We start from the raw sequence: 16,249 nt of genomic DNA, 5'->3' as shown, positions 1-16,249 counted from the left end.
GCAGATGTGCAGTCCCGATTGATAAAAATAGGACAGATATCTAAATCTACTCTTCAGGTGCATGGTGCTTACATGCTTGGCACTATGACCCAGGAAGGTCTACCCGCCGATCTGTTTTACTACTGCACCATGTGACTGCAGCCATCTTGTAGATGCTCACTTAGAACAGAAATACTGTAGGATTAAGACATGGTGGAGTTACAAAGTCTCCAGGGAGACCCCCCCCCCCCTATTGATTACATCTATAAAGCTGCTCCAACGCCACTACAGGCACCACTACAGGCAAGCTATATACACTAACTAGCTGGTGAGATGTATGAAGCCCCACTACACTTTCACTCTGATTCATTAGAATCAGTGTGTATGCAACAGTGAGTACTGGTGTACCTAATATATTTAAGTAAACCAACAGGGATATTCACAGCTTCAGTCATCTGCTGGTATGTGCCTATACTGTATACCTCTGCAAATAACAACTCCTGCACAAGCATAATTCCTAACACATTGTATTCCGCAGCATTTTCAGAAATCATATGAAATGTACATGTTGATAAAGTTGGGAGGAATATTACCAGTGTTTGGAACCTGTCTCCCCTGCCCTATTTGCACATAAAGGTATCTTTAGGATCCACAGCTGATCTCACGTCCCCAAGTGGCTAGGGCTTACCTTATGAATATGCCCTATATGCACGGGTTGGGATCATTTTGTCTATTGTATTATGGTCGAAAGTCATTAGGTCGAATCCATTAGGTCGACATGCTAAAAGGTCGACATGACTCTAGGTCGACATGGGAAAAGGTCGACATGATTCTAGGTCGAAAGGTCATTAGTTCGACAGGTCATTAGTTCGACAAGGTCATTAGTTCGACATTGTCTATGTCGACATTCACAAGGTCGACATGGGGTTTTTCACTGTTTTTTTACCTGAATGTCAACACAGTCGACATGGACACAGTTTAAAGTGCACTGCATCCCCTCGCATCGCTCGCTGCGCTCGCTATGCGTCGGGCACGGTGCCTCGCTACGCTCGGCACACTATTTTATTCTCCCACCACGCCCTAGTGGATGGTAGGGCATGAAATACCGCCTGTCGGCACATGTTGGCTCAAAAAACAGTGAAAAACTCCATGTCGACCTTGTGAATGTCGACATAGACAATGTCGAACTAATGACCTTGTCGAACTAATGACCTGTCGAACTAATGACCTTTCGAACTAGAATCATGTCGACCTTTTCCCATGTCGACCTAGAGTCATGTCGACCTTTTAGCATGTCGACCTAATGGATTCGACCTAATGACTGTCGACCATAATGCAGTAGACCAAATGACCGCATCCCATATGCACATATAGATATCTGTCATGGATTGACTGGTTCGTGGTTGGAAGGATCCATGACAGATACCTATATGTACATATAGGGCATATTATAAGGTAAGCCCTAGCCACTTGGGGACGTGAGATCAGCTGTGGATCTTAAAGATACCTTTATGTGCAAATAGGGCAGGGGAGACTGTTGGGTACTGTGTATGAACATCCCATGATTCAGCTTCTCTGATAAGTCTTTCCCTGTCTTGTTTCCATGCTATTATCCGGTTAACTATCGGCTGAATAAGACGAGGACTGAAGAACCTCTCTTACCATTTGGACAGCGTCTTTTCACCATTCTGTATATACATAATTCATGTGGAAGCAACCGCACAATCACAAGGATGTGGCTGTGCAATCCCATGTCATTAAAATGCAATATCTTAAGAACATTCACAGATCAGATCTTGCACCAGCGCAGCCATCAAATATGCAAACAAATAAGTATTAGGCCCAATATCCCATTTTAGATAATTTTAGATGTAATTATATATTTATCAGATAAATGCATACATTGGGATTTTGCTAAATGACATATAGTACAGTAGATAAGAAGTGCTCAGAGCAATATAAGACGTTTAGCTAAAGGATGCACTTGGTAGGGTTCATCAGAACGCAGAACTCCATATTGGGACGACTACTGTAGTTTTCAGATGCGATGGAGACAACAGCGGAATGATTAGCAGAATGCGAGGAGATGAAGAGTAGTGTTGATGATTTATGATAGCTGACATAACATTAAAGAGATATAATTCATACATGTGAAGCCATGGGCAGATTCTGTTGTGGCTCCACATCGTAGAGCTGATCTGACATTGCTGTGTATTCATCTGCACATTCTGGGTGACAACTACTATTTATCCTTTTCCGCTTCTGACACTTGAACAGCTTCAGACAGGATGCTATAAGATGCACACGCCAAGCCGTAATCGCTGTTGAGATGGAATCATTTCACATTCCATGTGTTTCATGCTTTAACGACTTAATAGGGTTATAACGTTTACTATCAAAGAAATAATTGCCGTGGTGATTCACATCGTTGAATGAAAGGTTCTTTTGGAAAGTACATACAGTATGTCTCAGCAGAACCATGAAATCCCTGAAATCATTATACACCTACATAATTATGTGTTCTCCGGATTACCACTCTACTTGTAACAGTATTATATGTATTTCATATCTAATCATTTTAAAGTGTTCCTGGAACCGACCTCTTATCTTTACAGTCTGCCGTACCTTCTACTGTCTAATGCTTGGCTTTCATGTACTCTTCTGCCTGTATTTACAGACTTGGCAAAAGACAAGAAGATTAAGTAACTACTACTACTACTCCTCACTTTACATCTACTGAGTTCCACAACATGTTACAGTATTTTTGTTTGAATGTTTGATGTATGAAGTCTTATTTATACACAAGTGTATTTGACATGACAATCCTCCGGCATCATCAATTCTCTGTGCTGTCAGGGATTGTGCTTCCTCCATCATTTACCTCTTAAGCTTAGGTCATATTTACCAATCCCATCTTTTTATTCCAGGTATTGTGGCAATAAGGAATTAAGTATCGCTTGTATTCCCTAATACAGTATCAGAGCAGGGTGACTTTGCACCAGGTGGGCGGTGCTGCATGCATCAGGAACTGAAACATTGGTTGGGACCCATAGTGCACTGTGGGAGATTGTAAAAGTGAAAGGGTGCATGCCTGGAATGTCAATGTTCTAGGTAACAGTTCCAGGCCAGAAAAAAACAGTAAGGGATAGACTGCGCTACAAGGACACAAACAATTCTAATAATGATAAGAATTGTTTACATGTTACATCTGACCCCCCTGCAGTACACATGGTTTTGTCCATTTGAGAAACTATGGGCCTTATTCTAGTTCACTCTTAGAGGCAAAATCTTTCTTAGATGGACAAAACCATGTGCACTGCAGGGGGCCGGGGGGGGGCAGATGTAACATGTGCAGAGAGATTTAGCTTTGGGTGAGTCATTTTCTTTCTGTGCAGGGAAAATACTGACCGCTTTATTTTTACACTGCAATATAGATCTCACTTTGAAGAAAAACCTCACCCAAATCTAATTCTCTCTGCACATGTTACATCTGCCCCACCTGCAGTGCACATGGTTTTGTCCAGCTAAGAAGGAATTTGCCTCTAAGAGTGAACTAGAATAAGGCCCTATTTGCCTTTGCGAGTGAACCAGAATGGGGCAGTGTGTTGTTCAGTGGCACTATATGCATATCCCTAGTTACATACCTAGCAAAATACACAGGGACATGGGCTCTAATAGGAGGCTATCTCTATGAAGAAGTGTAATGAAATCACTTTACTTTGGACTTTGGACCCCACACTGCTGCATCCAGAACTAACCATAGAAAGGGAAACTTTTGAGAACAGAAATGATGAATCCAGGCAGATTTTGTAGAGATCTGCTGTGTTCTCCCTTTCTTAAATCCTAGTGGTTTTTCATGGATTTCCCACAATGTAAACATGCTCCTTTTCCTTACTTCTTTTCATTCTCTACCTCATGATATTGGAATTGCCATATGCACCCTCGCTGGGTCTTTAAAGAGCATCACAATCATTCCCAGGCATAATGCACAGTATGGTGGGGAGAATATTCTGATGTTCTGATTGGATGTACTGTACATTATATTACTTATGACACGTCTCTATATTACACATTGTCCTGTAAAGCATTACATGTCAGCACTGCTAACTGCAGGCTCCATTTATCAAGGGGAACTCTGGTCTGAGCCCTATGTACCAATTGGCCCCGTTGTTTTTCTGCATCCACAGATGGCATAAATCACGTTATGCCTATGCAGACATTCTTACACGAGATGGATATTCTCCTGCAGCCTCAGCCCAGCTCTGGTAACTGACACTGTGCGCATGCAGTGTCAGATTCTCAGACGTCTTTCTAAAAAGTTTAAATCTTCTACGATATGCCGGGATGTGATTTCCAGGGACACAACTGTTCTCACAGCCCCTCTCGCTGTGAGTTACACTAAGTACATAGCAATGGTTTTTGGTTAAAAAACTAAAAAAATTGTTGCTTTACAGACTGCTAAAAATCGCAGCACTACCATGAGCCCCCAAATCTGCCACGAGCCCCTAAATTTGATAAAATTGCTGTAAATACTGTGGGGTCATTCCATGGTAACAAACGTTACATTTTTACTAAACAGATCATGTGAAATATATTTTTTGAGCGTGTATTTTGAATATTTTTTGCAAAGTAAATGTTGTTTGTGTGGTACATGATATGCTTTCATTTTGATGCAAAGCTTGTCATGAAAACTGGTAACAAACGTTACATGAAAAGACCATTTTCATGGATGACCCTGTAGACCTCTAAATCTGATATTTCAATAAACAAGCTGTTAAAAGGTAACCAATCACTTTCTATACTAGTTGGTCATTTTGTTTGTACTATCTGACAATTTAACATGACTGTAACCAGCAAAGCTAAAGTAGGGGCAGGATGCTTTCACAGGGGATTTTCTAAAGACTGAGAGATGAGCATGGCCCTTCCAAAGCACTTGGCAGACAAACAGGTGTACTTGGGCACATAAAGAAGCATTTCAGATCTGCAGAATTTGCGGTTCACAAATGACCCTTTGAGTGCTTTCGTCAGAATGTTTTCCTGGCTGCATTAATGCATTTTTTTAAATACAGAATAAACCAGAATAGACTGCCCTACATTCTAAGCATGTATTGAATTAACAGCCTCTAGATGCAAGTATTTAATTTCAGCATGAAAATAAATAAAAGCATTCATGTCAAAATGTCAAGATGCCGCACATAGGGTTCCATTTCTAATCCATTTTACTTGTTGGGCATAATAAGTGGTGATTCAGCCAATCAGTTCTGAGAACTGTCAGGAGCTGATTGGCTGGAGGACCATTTATCATATACAAGTTATAAATAGCTCAAACTCATTGATAAATGGTCCCCATAGTGTCTGATGTTTGCATAGAGAAAATATATCAGTGCAAGAATTCTGCATAGCTTTGTAAATCAGCTTACAAGACTTAAAGGTTTTGCTGATTAGCATTAGAGGTGAACACAATTGGTGAATGATGTTTCGTAATACACTTCAGCCAGCTTCAGACCCAAACAACGATAACAGATCACCAGCTCTCATCAAGAGGTCCCTGCCACGGCATTTCAACGTCCGCTATTCATCGATTAGAGTTTGTTACAGGAGCATTTGACAAGTGATGTTTTTCAGTGAACTGAAGCAACCACTATGTTCTTACAATTAAAGATGTTGAAAGTTCTAAGGGGAAAAAGGGATCGCATTCCGTCTTTCTCCCATTCACTCAAAGAAAGTTTTATACAGAATGAACAGCGTATTTAAGGAAAATTAATGATGTGGCAGAATGAGGCTTGGCACCCTGAGTGGCTCACACTTCCCAAGATAAATTGTTCAGTGATTAATAGGCGTTGCTAAGTACACTGGCATCATAGCAGTAAAAGACCAACTACATAATGAAATGTTAGAGCCGGGGAACTTTTAAATGGCAAAGTAGCCCTTTGTTATGAAAAGAAAACATTGTGTGGATTGATGTGGATGGACAAAAATCAGACTTACTGTATCTTCTTTTTGTTGCTTTAAAAACTTTTTTTTTGTTGTTTTTAGGTCACTTTTGTACAGTTCATACTTCACGCGATTAGACATTTTTACTGCAAGAGTCTCACAGTTCATTTGCCAGTGACTATGAACATTTATGTTAATTCTTGCTAGGTAGTAAAGTGTTGCATAAACAGCAAAGGCTTTTCCTTTTGTCTTGTATAAAAAGGCATATGCAAATGTGCCTAGTGATATGCAAAAAGTAACCAGAGTTCCAGCGTTCTGTGTACATGAACCTGTGGTTCTGCAGTGTATTCTCAAACTGTAGACACTTCTGATGTCCCGGTGTTTTCAATGATGTATTCAGTGTTGCTTGTCAACAGTCATATACTATAATTGCACTATTACACACAGGACTGCTTACACAGCGCTGTTCAGTTTGCATTCAACTACATACTTGCAAGGAATTGTTTTAAAAGATGTTTATCCTCATCTATCAAAATCCAGCAGTTCTCTTTGAATAGAATTTTTTGCGCAGCTGATGTATGTTGGTCCAGAGGTCAAGAGGACAATGAGAAATGCTTCATACTGTAAACTGCACTTTTTACCTATCTATCTATAGCCCTGTACACATGCATCAATTTTTCCCGATTTTCGATTCGATTTTGCTTATAGAAGCACAATCAAATCGAATCCTAAATGAAATCGAATGTTTTTTGTGTCACTTTCGATCTGCATTCGATTTGATGCGCACTCCCGTTTTAACAAAATCGAACAGAAAAATCTACTGTGCAGCCAAGGAAATATCGAATTCGATCTAGTTAATCGAATGTGTACAACGTACCTTGAATGGATATCGAATTTGATATCTAATGCAAAATTACAGATCTAATGCCAAATCGAATGGGAAGATCTAATGGCAGATTGGTTCTTGTTTAGTTTCAGGGCGGCAGCATGGCTGCCCGCTATTTCCGGGTTCGGCGCTCGGCAAACTTTCTAAAATAAAGTCCATGCCAACATGAATAGTTCATACCCCCACTATCCACGTTGGCATGGAGTTGATTTTAGATAGCGTGGCGAGCGTAGCAAGCCACCGGGCCCGTAGCATGAGAGAGCGAAGCGAGCAGCGCAAGGGGACACAGATGCCGCTGCGACTGAGACACTGCCGCCGTGAAACTAAACAAGTACCGGCAGATCTAATAGAAAATCGAATCTAACGTCGAATCAAAAGCAAATCGAAGCGTGTGTACAGGGCTATACTATCTATCTATCTATCTATCTATCTATCTATCTATCTCTCTGTCTGTCTGTCTATCTATCTATCTAGATCTATCTATCCTAAGCGGCAGCCCAGGCAAGGCAGCGGCATCCAGAGAGCGGCGACTGGGCCCTTGTAGCGGTATTTGGGGCAGGAAGCGCTGCTGAATTTAAAAACTATTTTGAAAAGACTGGCCAGATGCTGATTGGCTGAATTATCTTCCTTCTGGATTGGGCAAAATAGGCCCAAATCAGAGAAGTGCATGGGCACCTTTAGAACATCTGTAACCCTTCAGTGGTATGTTTGCTGTTTGTTTGTTTGTTTGTTTGTTTGTTTACCTATCTAGTTCTGACTGACATTTCTAAATCCATGCAACAGATTGCTGATTACCTTCCTCCCTATCATCCAATCAATGCAAGGCAGGGAGGATAAATATCCTCAACCACACAAGAAAAGAAAGTATAGTAGGGTGCACTGGGCGTCCTTTCTAATATTAGATAAAATATAACCTTTAATAAATTTTTGCAGATAAAAAGGTGAAAGGTTTTTTAAATATAGAACGACAGATGTGATAAAGATAAGAAGATTAGACAAGTGTTGTTTAAAATAATGTCGGACCACTGCCTAATTAAATCCTCTATTTGCAGGGCTATGATGTCCCTGTGTGTTTTTGTATATTGCTGTCAGAGAAATCAATAAATTTATGATGTGCACCACTCTTCTCCGTGTGTCTCTGATGTTTTATATTCTTTTGTAGTCAGTGCAATTTTTATTCAGGCACAGAGATAGTGTATGTCACTCTGTTATTATTATGTTACCAATGTATCTTTAAGGAGTTTACAAATGTATTTTGTGGAATTGTACAATTTTACATTAGCATACACACCATACAATCTTTTGATTGGTTATACAATTTATTGCACATATTGTTAATTAATTTAACATAGAGCTCTGCAGTATGTAGCTTTTGTGTGTTTATAATGAATTTCCACAAAAATGGGTGTAGCACTTTATACAACTGCTATATATAGCATTGTATACAAGTCCCCCCGGGGGAATTAGCGGCTTTCATTTATTTATTTATTTACTTATTGCCGTCCTCCGGTTTCTGTTAGCTGCAGCTCACAGGCTTCACAGCATACAGTCTCAGCCACCTTGGGTGCTTAGTGACATGCGACTGGGACTTGAATATGCCCAGTCCTTCTGTCACAGGTACCGTAGCTGGCTATGATTCTCCAGGGGTGGATTTAGGGATGAGGGCACCCCTAGGCACAACAATTATGCCCCCCCCCCCCCCCTAATTGTATTATTTTCATTGATTACTTATAAGCCCTCATTTGATAACAGCCAATAATTTGTATTTATAAATAAGTCACTAACTGTGACATGTACTTTTATTATGAATACATATTTACTAAGTAGGACAGTTTACATGGGCAGTATCTGCATGTCCTATCCATTTACACTCTATTTAAGATGGAATATAGTACAGTACAGTGGATATTTTGCAGTTATTGGTACATTTTGGGCTGACAGTACTATCACAGGCATCCAAGTGCCGCCCCCAAACATGTGCCGCCCCTAGGCACGTGCCTCACGTGCTTAATGGGAGATTCGGCTCTGTGATTATCTCCTCTGGTACTTATGAGTTATCTGGGCGCCCGATTTTTTGATTGTATGCCTTAAGTTAAGGCATACAATCAGATGCGATGCGATACGATATCGCATCGCATCGCATCGCATGCGACCATCGGATGCGATGACCCGATTTTTCCATAGGAATCAATGTTAAAATGGACTGAGTCCATTTTAACATGGAATTCAATGGGAAAAAGGGGTCCTTTTCATACCCCTACTATCCAAGTGGGCATGGAGTTGGATATAAACCTGTGGCGAGCGTAGCGAGCCACCGAGCCCGAAGCGTGGCGAGCGAAGCGAGCCCCGCGAGGGGACGGTATTCTGTGTCCCCTCGCGGGGCTCGCTACGCTCGCCACGCTTCGGGCTCGGTGGCTCGCTACGCTCGCCACAGGTTTATATCCAACTCCATGCCCACTTGGATAGTAGGGGTATGAAAAGGACCCCTTTTTCCCATTGAATTCCATGTTAAAATGGACTCAGTCCATTTTAACATTGATTCCTATGGAAAAATCGGGTCATCGCATCGCATCGCATCGCATCCGATGGTCGCATGCGATGCGATGCGATGTGCCCGATCCGACCCGATTTAGAAATCGGGCGCCCAGATAACTCACAAGTACCTCTCCTCTTGACTGAGAAGGTGGGCAGTGTCATGGAGAGTCTGTGAGCCGGCTTTTCAGCACTGCTATAGCGCCACTCACACTCTCCCTCTGCCCGTCCTGCACAGATTATCAAGTAACAGTGGGGACCTGTGACACGCTAATTTGTTTTGTTCTGCTGGAACAGGTGTCCGTCCTGCAAACTTCCTGTTTGGTGTAACTGGCCACTACCAGCTACTGTGCTTTGACAGGCTATCCAGCCGTTACCAGCTACAGTACCGTGACAGGCTAACCAGCCGTTACCAGCTACAGAACCATGACGCTACCAGATACAGTTCTGTGGCAGGCTAAGCATCCGCTGTCACTTTGGATGAACCAACTGTTAACAAAATTCTAGATATTCCACTGTCTGCCTGTGTCAGTTGCTACCACTCCTCTGGAAGTAAAGTTATGCTATCTGGTACTTCTCTGGTGGTCAGTAGTTCTACAGCCTCCAAGTGGCAGTCATTATTCAAGCTCCAGTAATTCACTGCAGCTTGGATTCCTGGATTGCCAAAGTGGCATTCCTGATTTTACTATTTTCTCAGTTTAATTACCAAGGAGGCATTCCTTAGTTTTAATGCCCAGAATGTATCTTCTATTCTACTACCTAGGAGGCATTCCTTAGTTATACAGTATATTGCAGTGCCAGAATGGAGAATAAACACATCCAATCCTAGGGCAATATTAATGCAAGGGCTTACTGAGCAGCTGCCCTAGGGTCCCACAATTCTAGGGGCCCTCAAACAGAGGTTTGCTGGTGCCTCTGGAGTTTCTTGTGAGGCTAGCAGAGATTGCTCCCCGGCTGCTTTGGTTGTGAATTAAACAAAATCAGAGTTGCTGGGAAATATTCTATGGCCTGCAGCCAAACAGTTAATGACTGTAAGCATGAGCATTGCTGGATGGCTGATTGCATTGCAGGTGAGGAGACACCGCAGGAAGTTATGATTTTACATAAAAAGGGGCCCCAGTGCATTGCTTTGCCTAGGGCCCACAATGCCATTAAGATGGCCCTGCCATTTCCAAACGGAAGAAAGGCACTCATGATAATAAAGCAAACAAACTTGTATTGGCTTTGTACAGGGGAACGTGTCAGGTGTATGATCCCCATCCTCAGCCCCAACCTACAGCAAAAGGTACCCTAATACTCACCACATTTATACTTACAAGCGCCTGGAGCTCCTGGGCCCACCGCACGCAGCATCCCATTCACAGGAAGTGATCACCATTTACTTCTCAGCGAAAATGTACAAATGATGGATTTCACCTGCCTTCAGTGGGTCCCTCTATACAAATAATAGTAGCTGAGACATTTTTTGCTGCATATAAAAATGCCTATTTATCCAAAAAGATCTGTTGTGCCTATTTATCAAATAACTCCAGATGGCACAGGGTCTCCAATAAGAGTCTGCAGTATTCACTATCACTTTCTCCTGGGTTCTAAACCTTTGCAATTACAGCCATCAGGCCATGCAGGCACAGACGCTATAAGCTATACAAGAAATGGAAAGTGCATGAAAGTGCATGGGTAGGAAGTTCTCTACCCCTATGTAAATAATGGGGACTGTGAGGTAATCGGCCAAAGTGAGGATGTACTGTATCTCTGCTTCTAGTTGTCCCAATACCAAAAATGTATCTCAAACATCTGGAAACAGCTGTTTATGCATGGTTTTGTGTTGATAAATAGGCCCCTGAGGGCAAATGCATACTTGCCTACTTTTGAAAACCAGTTTCAGGGAGATTATAGTTGGTAATAGTATTTTACATGTCTAGTTCCATATACTGTATGAAGAGATTTTGTAAAGAGATTGTGAACGTGGCACCTAGAAGCGTGGGTGTGTACTGCTACATCTGAGTGGAATCTTTTGAAATTACTTATAGCCAAATGTAGATGAGCCTCAAAGCAGTTAGCAAGAGATACTATACCTGGTAAAGTGCTGGAAAATGGTGCTGATGATTCAAAGTAAATGTATCTATCATTCATTCCTTTTTCCCAAAAAAAAGTAACTGTGTAATGTGGGCTAGGTGAAATGAGGGAGATTGCTAGACTAATGAGGGAGAGAGGGAGATTGCTGCTATATCAGGGAGTCTCCTGCAGAATGAAGGAGGGTAGGCAGCTATGGATAAATGCTAAGAAACAACTGTGCTGTTTCATTTGCTTCCTATCACGCAGTCCCAGCAGACTAAATGAAGGTGTGCTTCTAAAGGGATATAGTCATGGAAAATCAGATGAACTGCAATTTATGATGAACTCAGCAACACGCACATCTGAGGGGAGACAGGAAAGGGAGCAGGAAATGAAAGATCTGGATGAGGTGTCTCAGTAATTAAAATGGCAGCGCAGCCATGACATAAAAGAAGCTGCTATTAATATATAAAAGTCGGGAATAAAGTGGCTCTATTACCACATCTTCTAATTCATTTAGGTCTCCTAAGATAAAGAGCGCAGTGAACTGTTCTAAAAAAAAGGTAATGGTAATATGATGAGAGCGATGACAGGGACCCAGGTTACTGTAGATTTAACCAAAGACATCCACTTATGTCAGCCGCCCACCCCGTGAAGACAGGTACCCACCCGCATTTGCATGGGTACTCCCAGGAAATGCAGGGCTTTCGCATCCAAATGGCCCCTACCCACCTCCTAAACACCCCCCACTTTGCAATCGCCATGGAGACTATGCAAGTCTCCGTCAGGGCCGGCTCTACCATTAGGCAGCTTTAGGCATCTGCCTAGGGCGCCGGGATCTGAGGGGGTACCACCAAGTCTGCAAATCAAAAAATCAAGGATGAGGATCCTTGTTGTACTTAATGCAGGTGGCAGCTGTGGAACTTCTAAGACTTCACCTCCATATTTTCTCTTGAGAAACTACATTGCTGCCCACTCCTCCTTGTACTCTGTTGCGTGTAGCAAAGGGGAGGGTGCAGAGGGCCTCCAGGAAAAGAAGGGGGTTTCCTACCTTTCCAGGGGGGCTGGGAAAACCACATGATTTTTTGGGGGAGGGGAGTAGGTTGAAGTTTTGCCTAGGGTGCTGAGAAGCCTTACACCGGCCCTGGTCTCCGTAGGCACCCACATAGAAGCCCTGCACATGCGACTATGCTCATGCACAGAGCTTCAACATCGAACCCCTTGTGCGAACACTCCGGGACGTTCAGTAACCAGAATCAGGGCCATAGTGCATGGATATAGTCAGTGGCCATATCCAGGAGTTTAGCTGTCAATAACAATGCGCTTGATGCCGACCCGATTGAACAGCTGCTAATTTTCGGAGCCCACCGATCAGGTTTAAGCCAACCCGCCAGACTGAAATCTCGCCCCGTGCAAGCCTGTAAATTGCTTAGGACGGCTTGTTGAAATATCGGAGGCCTGCAAATAGATTTGTAAGCTGCTCACCATTGAATGAACCCAGAAAATTAAATTATATACTTCACAAGAAAGTGTATAAATACACAGATGCCTATAGCATTCATATATAGCTTGTCATTATTCTAGTTGAGAATATAAAAGCAAATTATTGTGGGTTTTAACTGACGCTACAATTTACCATAAAAAGACATGGTCCTTTATTTTTAGTTTTCACACTGATGGCTTGTACACTGAGGAGTAGAGGCTACATACTGTACTTATGGATGTGAACTCTCTTATTTGTAGTTTCCTAGTTACATAATTCTATGAAGGTAGTGTTCCCCAGTTAGCCCAGACTAAGCTTCTATAGTTAGTCTGAGCATTTCAAGCATCTCTGGTTTCTCAAAATACACCCAGAGATATATATATTTAATTAGAAGTCGCACACTGAAATTGTAGGATTCATGATATAATGAGCGGTTTACTCTTACTATAAAAAAAAACCTTGGCTAGCTGACATTTTTGTGGACCAATCTTCTAAACCGCACTCAATATTTATTTTTTGCAATGAAAAATAACTGTTATGTAAACTAGCTGCACGTGTTTCTCTTTATGTTAATGACACAGAGAACAATATTTTAATTTCTGTTAGTGCATTAACCTACTTACTGCCACATAGAGCTGCTGGCGCATCACAAAATACATGCCCACATGGGGCCTGATGCAGAGATGTCTGCAGTTGAGCCACAAACTAAATTGTGACCCTAAAATTTCAGAATTGAGACCAAATTCAAAGCAGCAACTATTGTATCTTAGATGAACGCTGGCTGGGTTAAATACCAGATTACACAACATATAACATGTAACATTTACTAACCTAGATGTAATATTTAATAGTTTAGTCTCAGGAAAAGTGTCATATTTCCACAGCCACTGGAGATTACAATAATATGCGGGACTGGTAACTATATTACACGTACACCACTTTTACACCAAAACTGCCGGGTCGCACTCGGGTTTTTGGACCCGAATGTGACCCGGCAGTTGTTCTTTTTTACACCGGCGACCCCCTGGATTATGCTAGGTAGGCGACGCCGGGGAATTTGGGCACTGAGCTGGCACTCGGAGATTACATCATCTCCAAGCGTCGGGAAACCCACCGACCGTCACCCCCGCAATGCCGTCCAACATGCTGGGGGCAAGCCCAGCACCGAGGTAAGCTGCTGGGCTGCCCCCAGCCTCCGTGCGCCCCCCAGTCTCTGTCCATGAGGTGAATGGAGGCCGCACGCAGGCATCCATTCACCTCTGCCCAGCCTCCGCTGCTGTCTGCATAATACCACAGATAGCAGCAAAGCTGTACGCAGCCCCTGCCCAACCTCTGGACTGACCGCAGGATGCTGCGGTCCGGAAGTTGGTGCTTCCTGATTGGAGGAAATGGGTCCCTAGGTCGGATGACCCGGGTTAGCCATTTACATGGCCCCGGACTCCCGAACATTTGCCGGGTCGGCCATCGGGTAACAGGACCCGGGTTATTTTTTTTTTTTCCCTTTTACACCAAGCCCCGGGCCCAGACTGGAGCGGCAATAACCCGGGTCGCGGCTCTGGTGTAAAAGGGGTATTATTGCCTCTAAAGGAACTTATAATCAATTTGATGCCTCTAGAACTTTGAGCCACCATATTAAGCCTCAATAACTCTATAATTAAATCAAATGCCAGCAATATATATTTTATGTTGTTAGTCCTGTTTGTCTCCTTGACTGTCGACCATAGTGGTTGACCTTTTGGCAGTCGACCTAATGACCACATACCAGTTCAAATAGGGGATCCATACTAATATCCAGTGAGTCAGGTTCTGATGACAGTTGGTAGCAGCTGGTGGGTGTTATATACAGGGTGACACCTGAGAGGAGCTAGTATTGTACTGACACTCTACACAGTGACGCATGTCAGGCTGCAAATGCGCCATGACATCAGAATGTGGAGGTCACATCTCCTGCCAGCTTTACTAGTCTTATCAGAATAATATTTCAGACCATTGGATAGTGTATACCAAGGTCTTTTGTGAGCAGTGCTATTGCCCAAGGTGGCATCATCACTGCCCCACGGCTTGCAGGGTTCATGAAATGACATGTAGCATGTGAAGCTGCCCTCTGTGTCATTTGAATGCTCTGAGCATGCATTGCACACCCTGTACTGCCCCTGGAGGGGGACACTCTGGGCAGTGCTGTATTATCTGGTGCCAACAGCCCTGCTCCCTCAGTGTGTGATCAGTATGTTGGGTGCGTGGCCACATAAGGGGGCAAAATTGCTGTATATAACACTACAATTAGAACTGAAGATAGATGGGCATAGTAGTAAATAAGTTCACCTACAGTATGATTTCCTGTTACTCCCGTTACATACACTTACTTGTATGGATCTGGTGGTGCATGCACTTTTATTACAAGAATTTAAGTAATTTTTTTAACATTTATCAATTTACATATATTCATATGTTTAGATTCTTGTCAGGAAACTAAAAAGTATTTTATTATTATTTTATTTTAATAGGGGATTTCCAGAATTTAAAACGTTTGATGTTTTCTTTTTCAGTTGTTCTACTTTTTCCTATGATGAAGGATAAAGTTATTGCAGTTGTATTAGGTAAGTTATTTATCGATAAACTTGACATGCCATATTATTTATATTTACTGTGGGGGAGGTTGCACTACATTCCCTTGCTCATGGCATTCTGTGACTGTCATTTGTCTGTGCGGTGGCGATAGTACCGGAGACAATGCAGTTGATTGCCGCAAATCCTTCAAAAGTGAAAAAAATGGAGAGTGACAAACCACCAACCAACCAGTCTTTGAAAGAATTGATACTCCTCACCGGGAGCTATGCAATGTAGTAGGTCTACGGGATATGGTCACTAGATCGACAGTCATAAGGTCCACAAGCATGTGAAAGTGCCCTACCATCCACTATGACGTGGAGAGATAATAAAATAGTGTGCCGAGCGTAGTTAGAAGACGCAGTGCACTTTTTCTGTGTCATTGTTGTCTGTGTTGACATTAGAGACAAAAAAGTCTGTTTGAATGTCAACTGAATGCTTGTGTTGACCTAATAACCCTGTTGACCTAAAGCCATGTCAAACTTTTTCTGTGTCGTCCTAAAGTTTGTTGACCTTAGTTTGCTCGACCCAATAACCCATATCCAGGTCTACAATGGCAAACTCCACCTCTGCTTTAAAGGCTCCATTACCCATGTATTAATACTACATATTGGGCAGAATGCAGCAAGCAAGTGGCAATGCTTGCCGCCACTCTCCGATGTATGCATGAAGATTTTAGCAAAGAACAGCTGGTATGGTAAGAGTTGTCCTTTGTGTCGCCAGGACTTCCTGGTTTAGGACCCGGAATCTTATCTGTGCATGCGTCCAGTGAC

At 42.5% G+C, this 16,249-nt stretch overlaps 1 protein-coding gene across 5 annotated transcripts in view; it reads left to right on the top strand.

Annotated features, from left to right (window-relative positions):
• The window catches only part of VIT (vitrin), a 108,527-nt gene that overhangs the window by 35,539 nt on the left and 56,739 nt on the right, over nucleotides 1-16,249 (top strand). For all 5 annotated transcript variants that reach the window (XM_083176153.1, XM_083176155.1, XM_083176156.1 and 2 more), the window contains exon 2: nucleotides 15,416-15,466. In XM_083176153.1, the coding sequence (XP_083032279.1) occupies nucleotides 15,433-15,466 (34 nt within the window). In that variant the 5' untranslated portion in view covers nucleotides 15,416-15,432. The remainder of the gene's footprint in view (nucleotides 1-15,415; nucleotides 15,467-16,249) is intronic.

This window comes from Crinia signifera, chromosome 3 (assembly GCF_055691185.1).
Source record: "Crinia signifera chromosome 3, ASM5569118v1, whole genome shotgun sequence".
In the NCBI taxonomy this organism is placed as follows: Eukaryota; Metazoa; Chordata; class Amphibia; order Anura; family Myobatrachidae; genus Crinia; species Crinia signifera.
The sequence above is the reverse complement of the archived record's forward strand: the minus strand, read 5'-3'. Positions and strand labels throughout refer to the sequence as shown.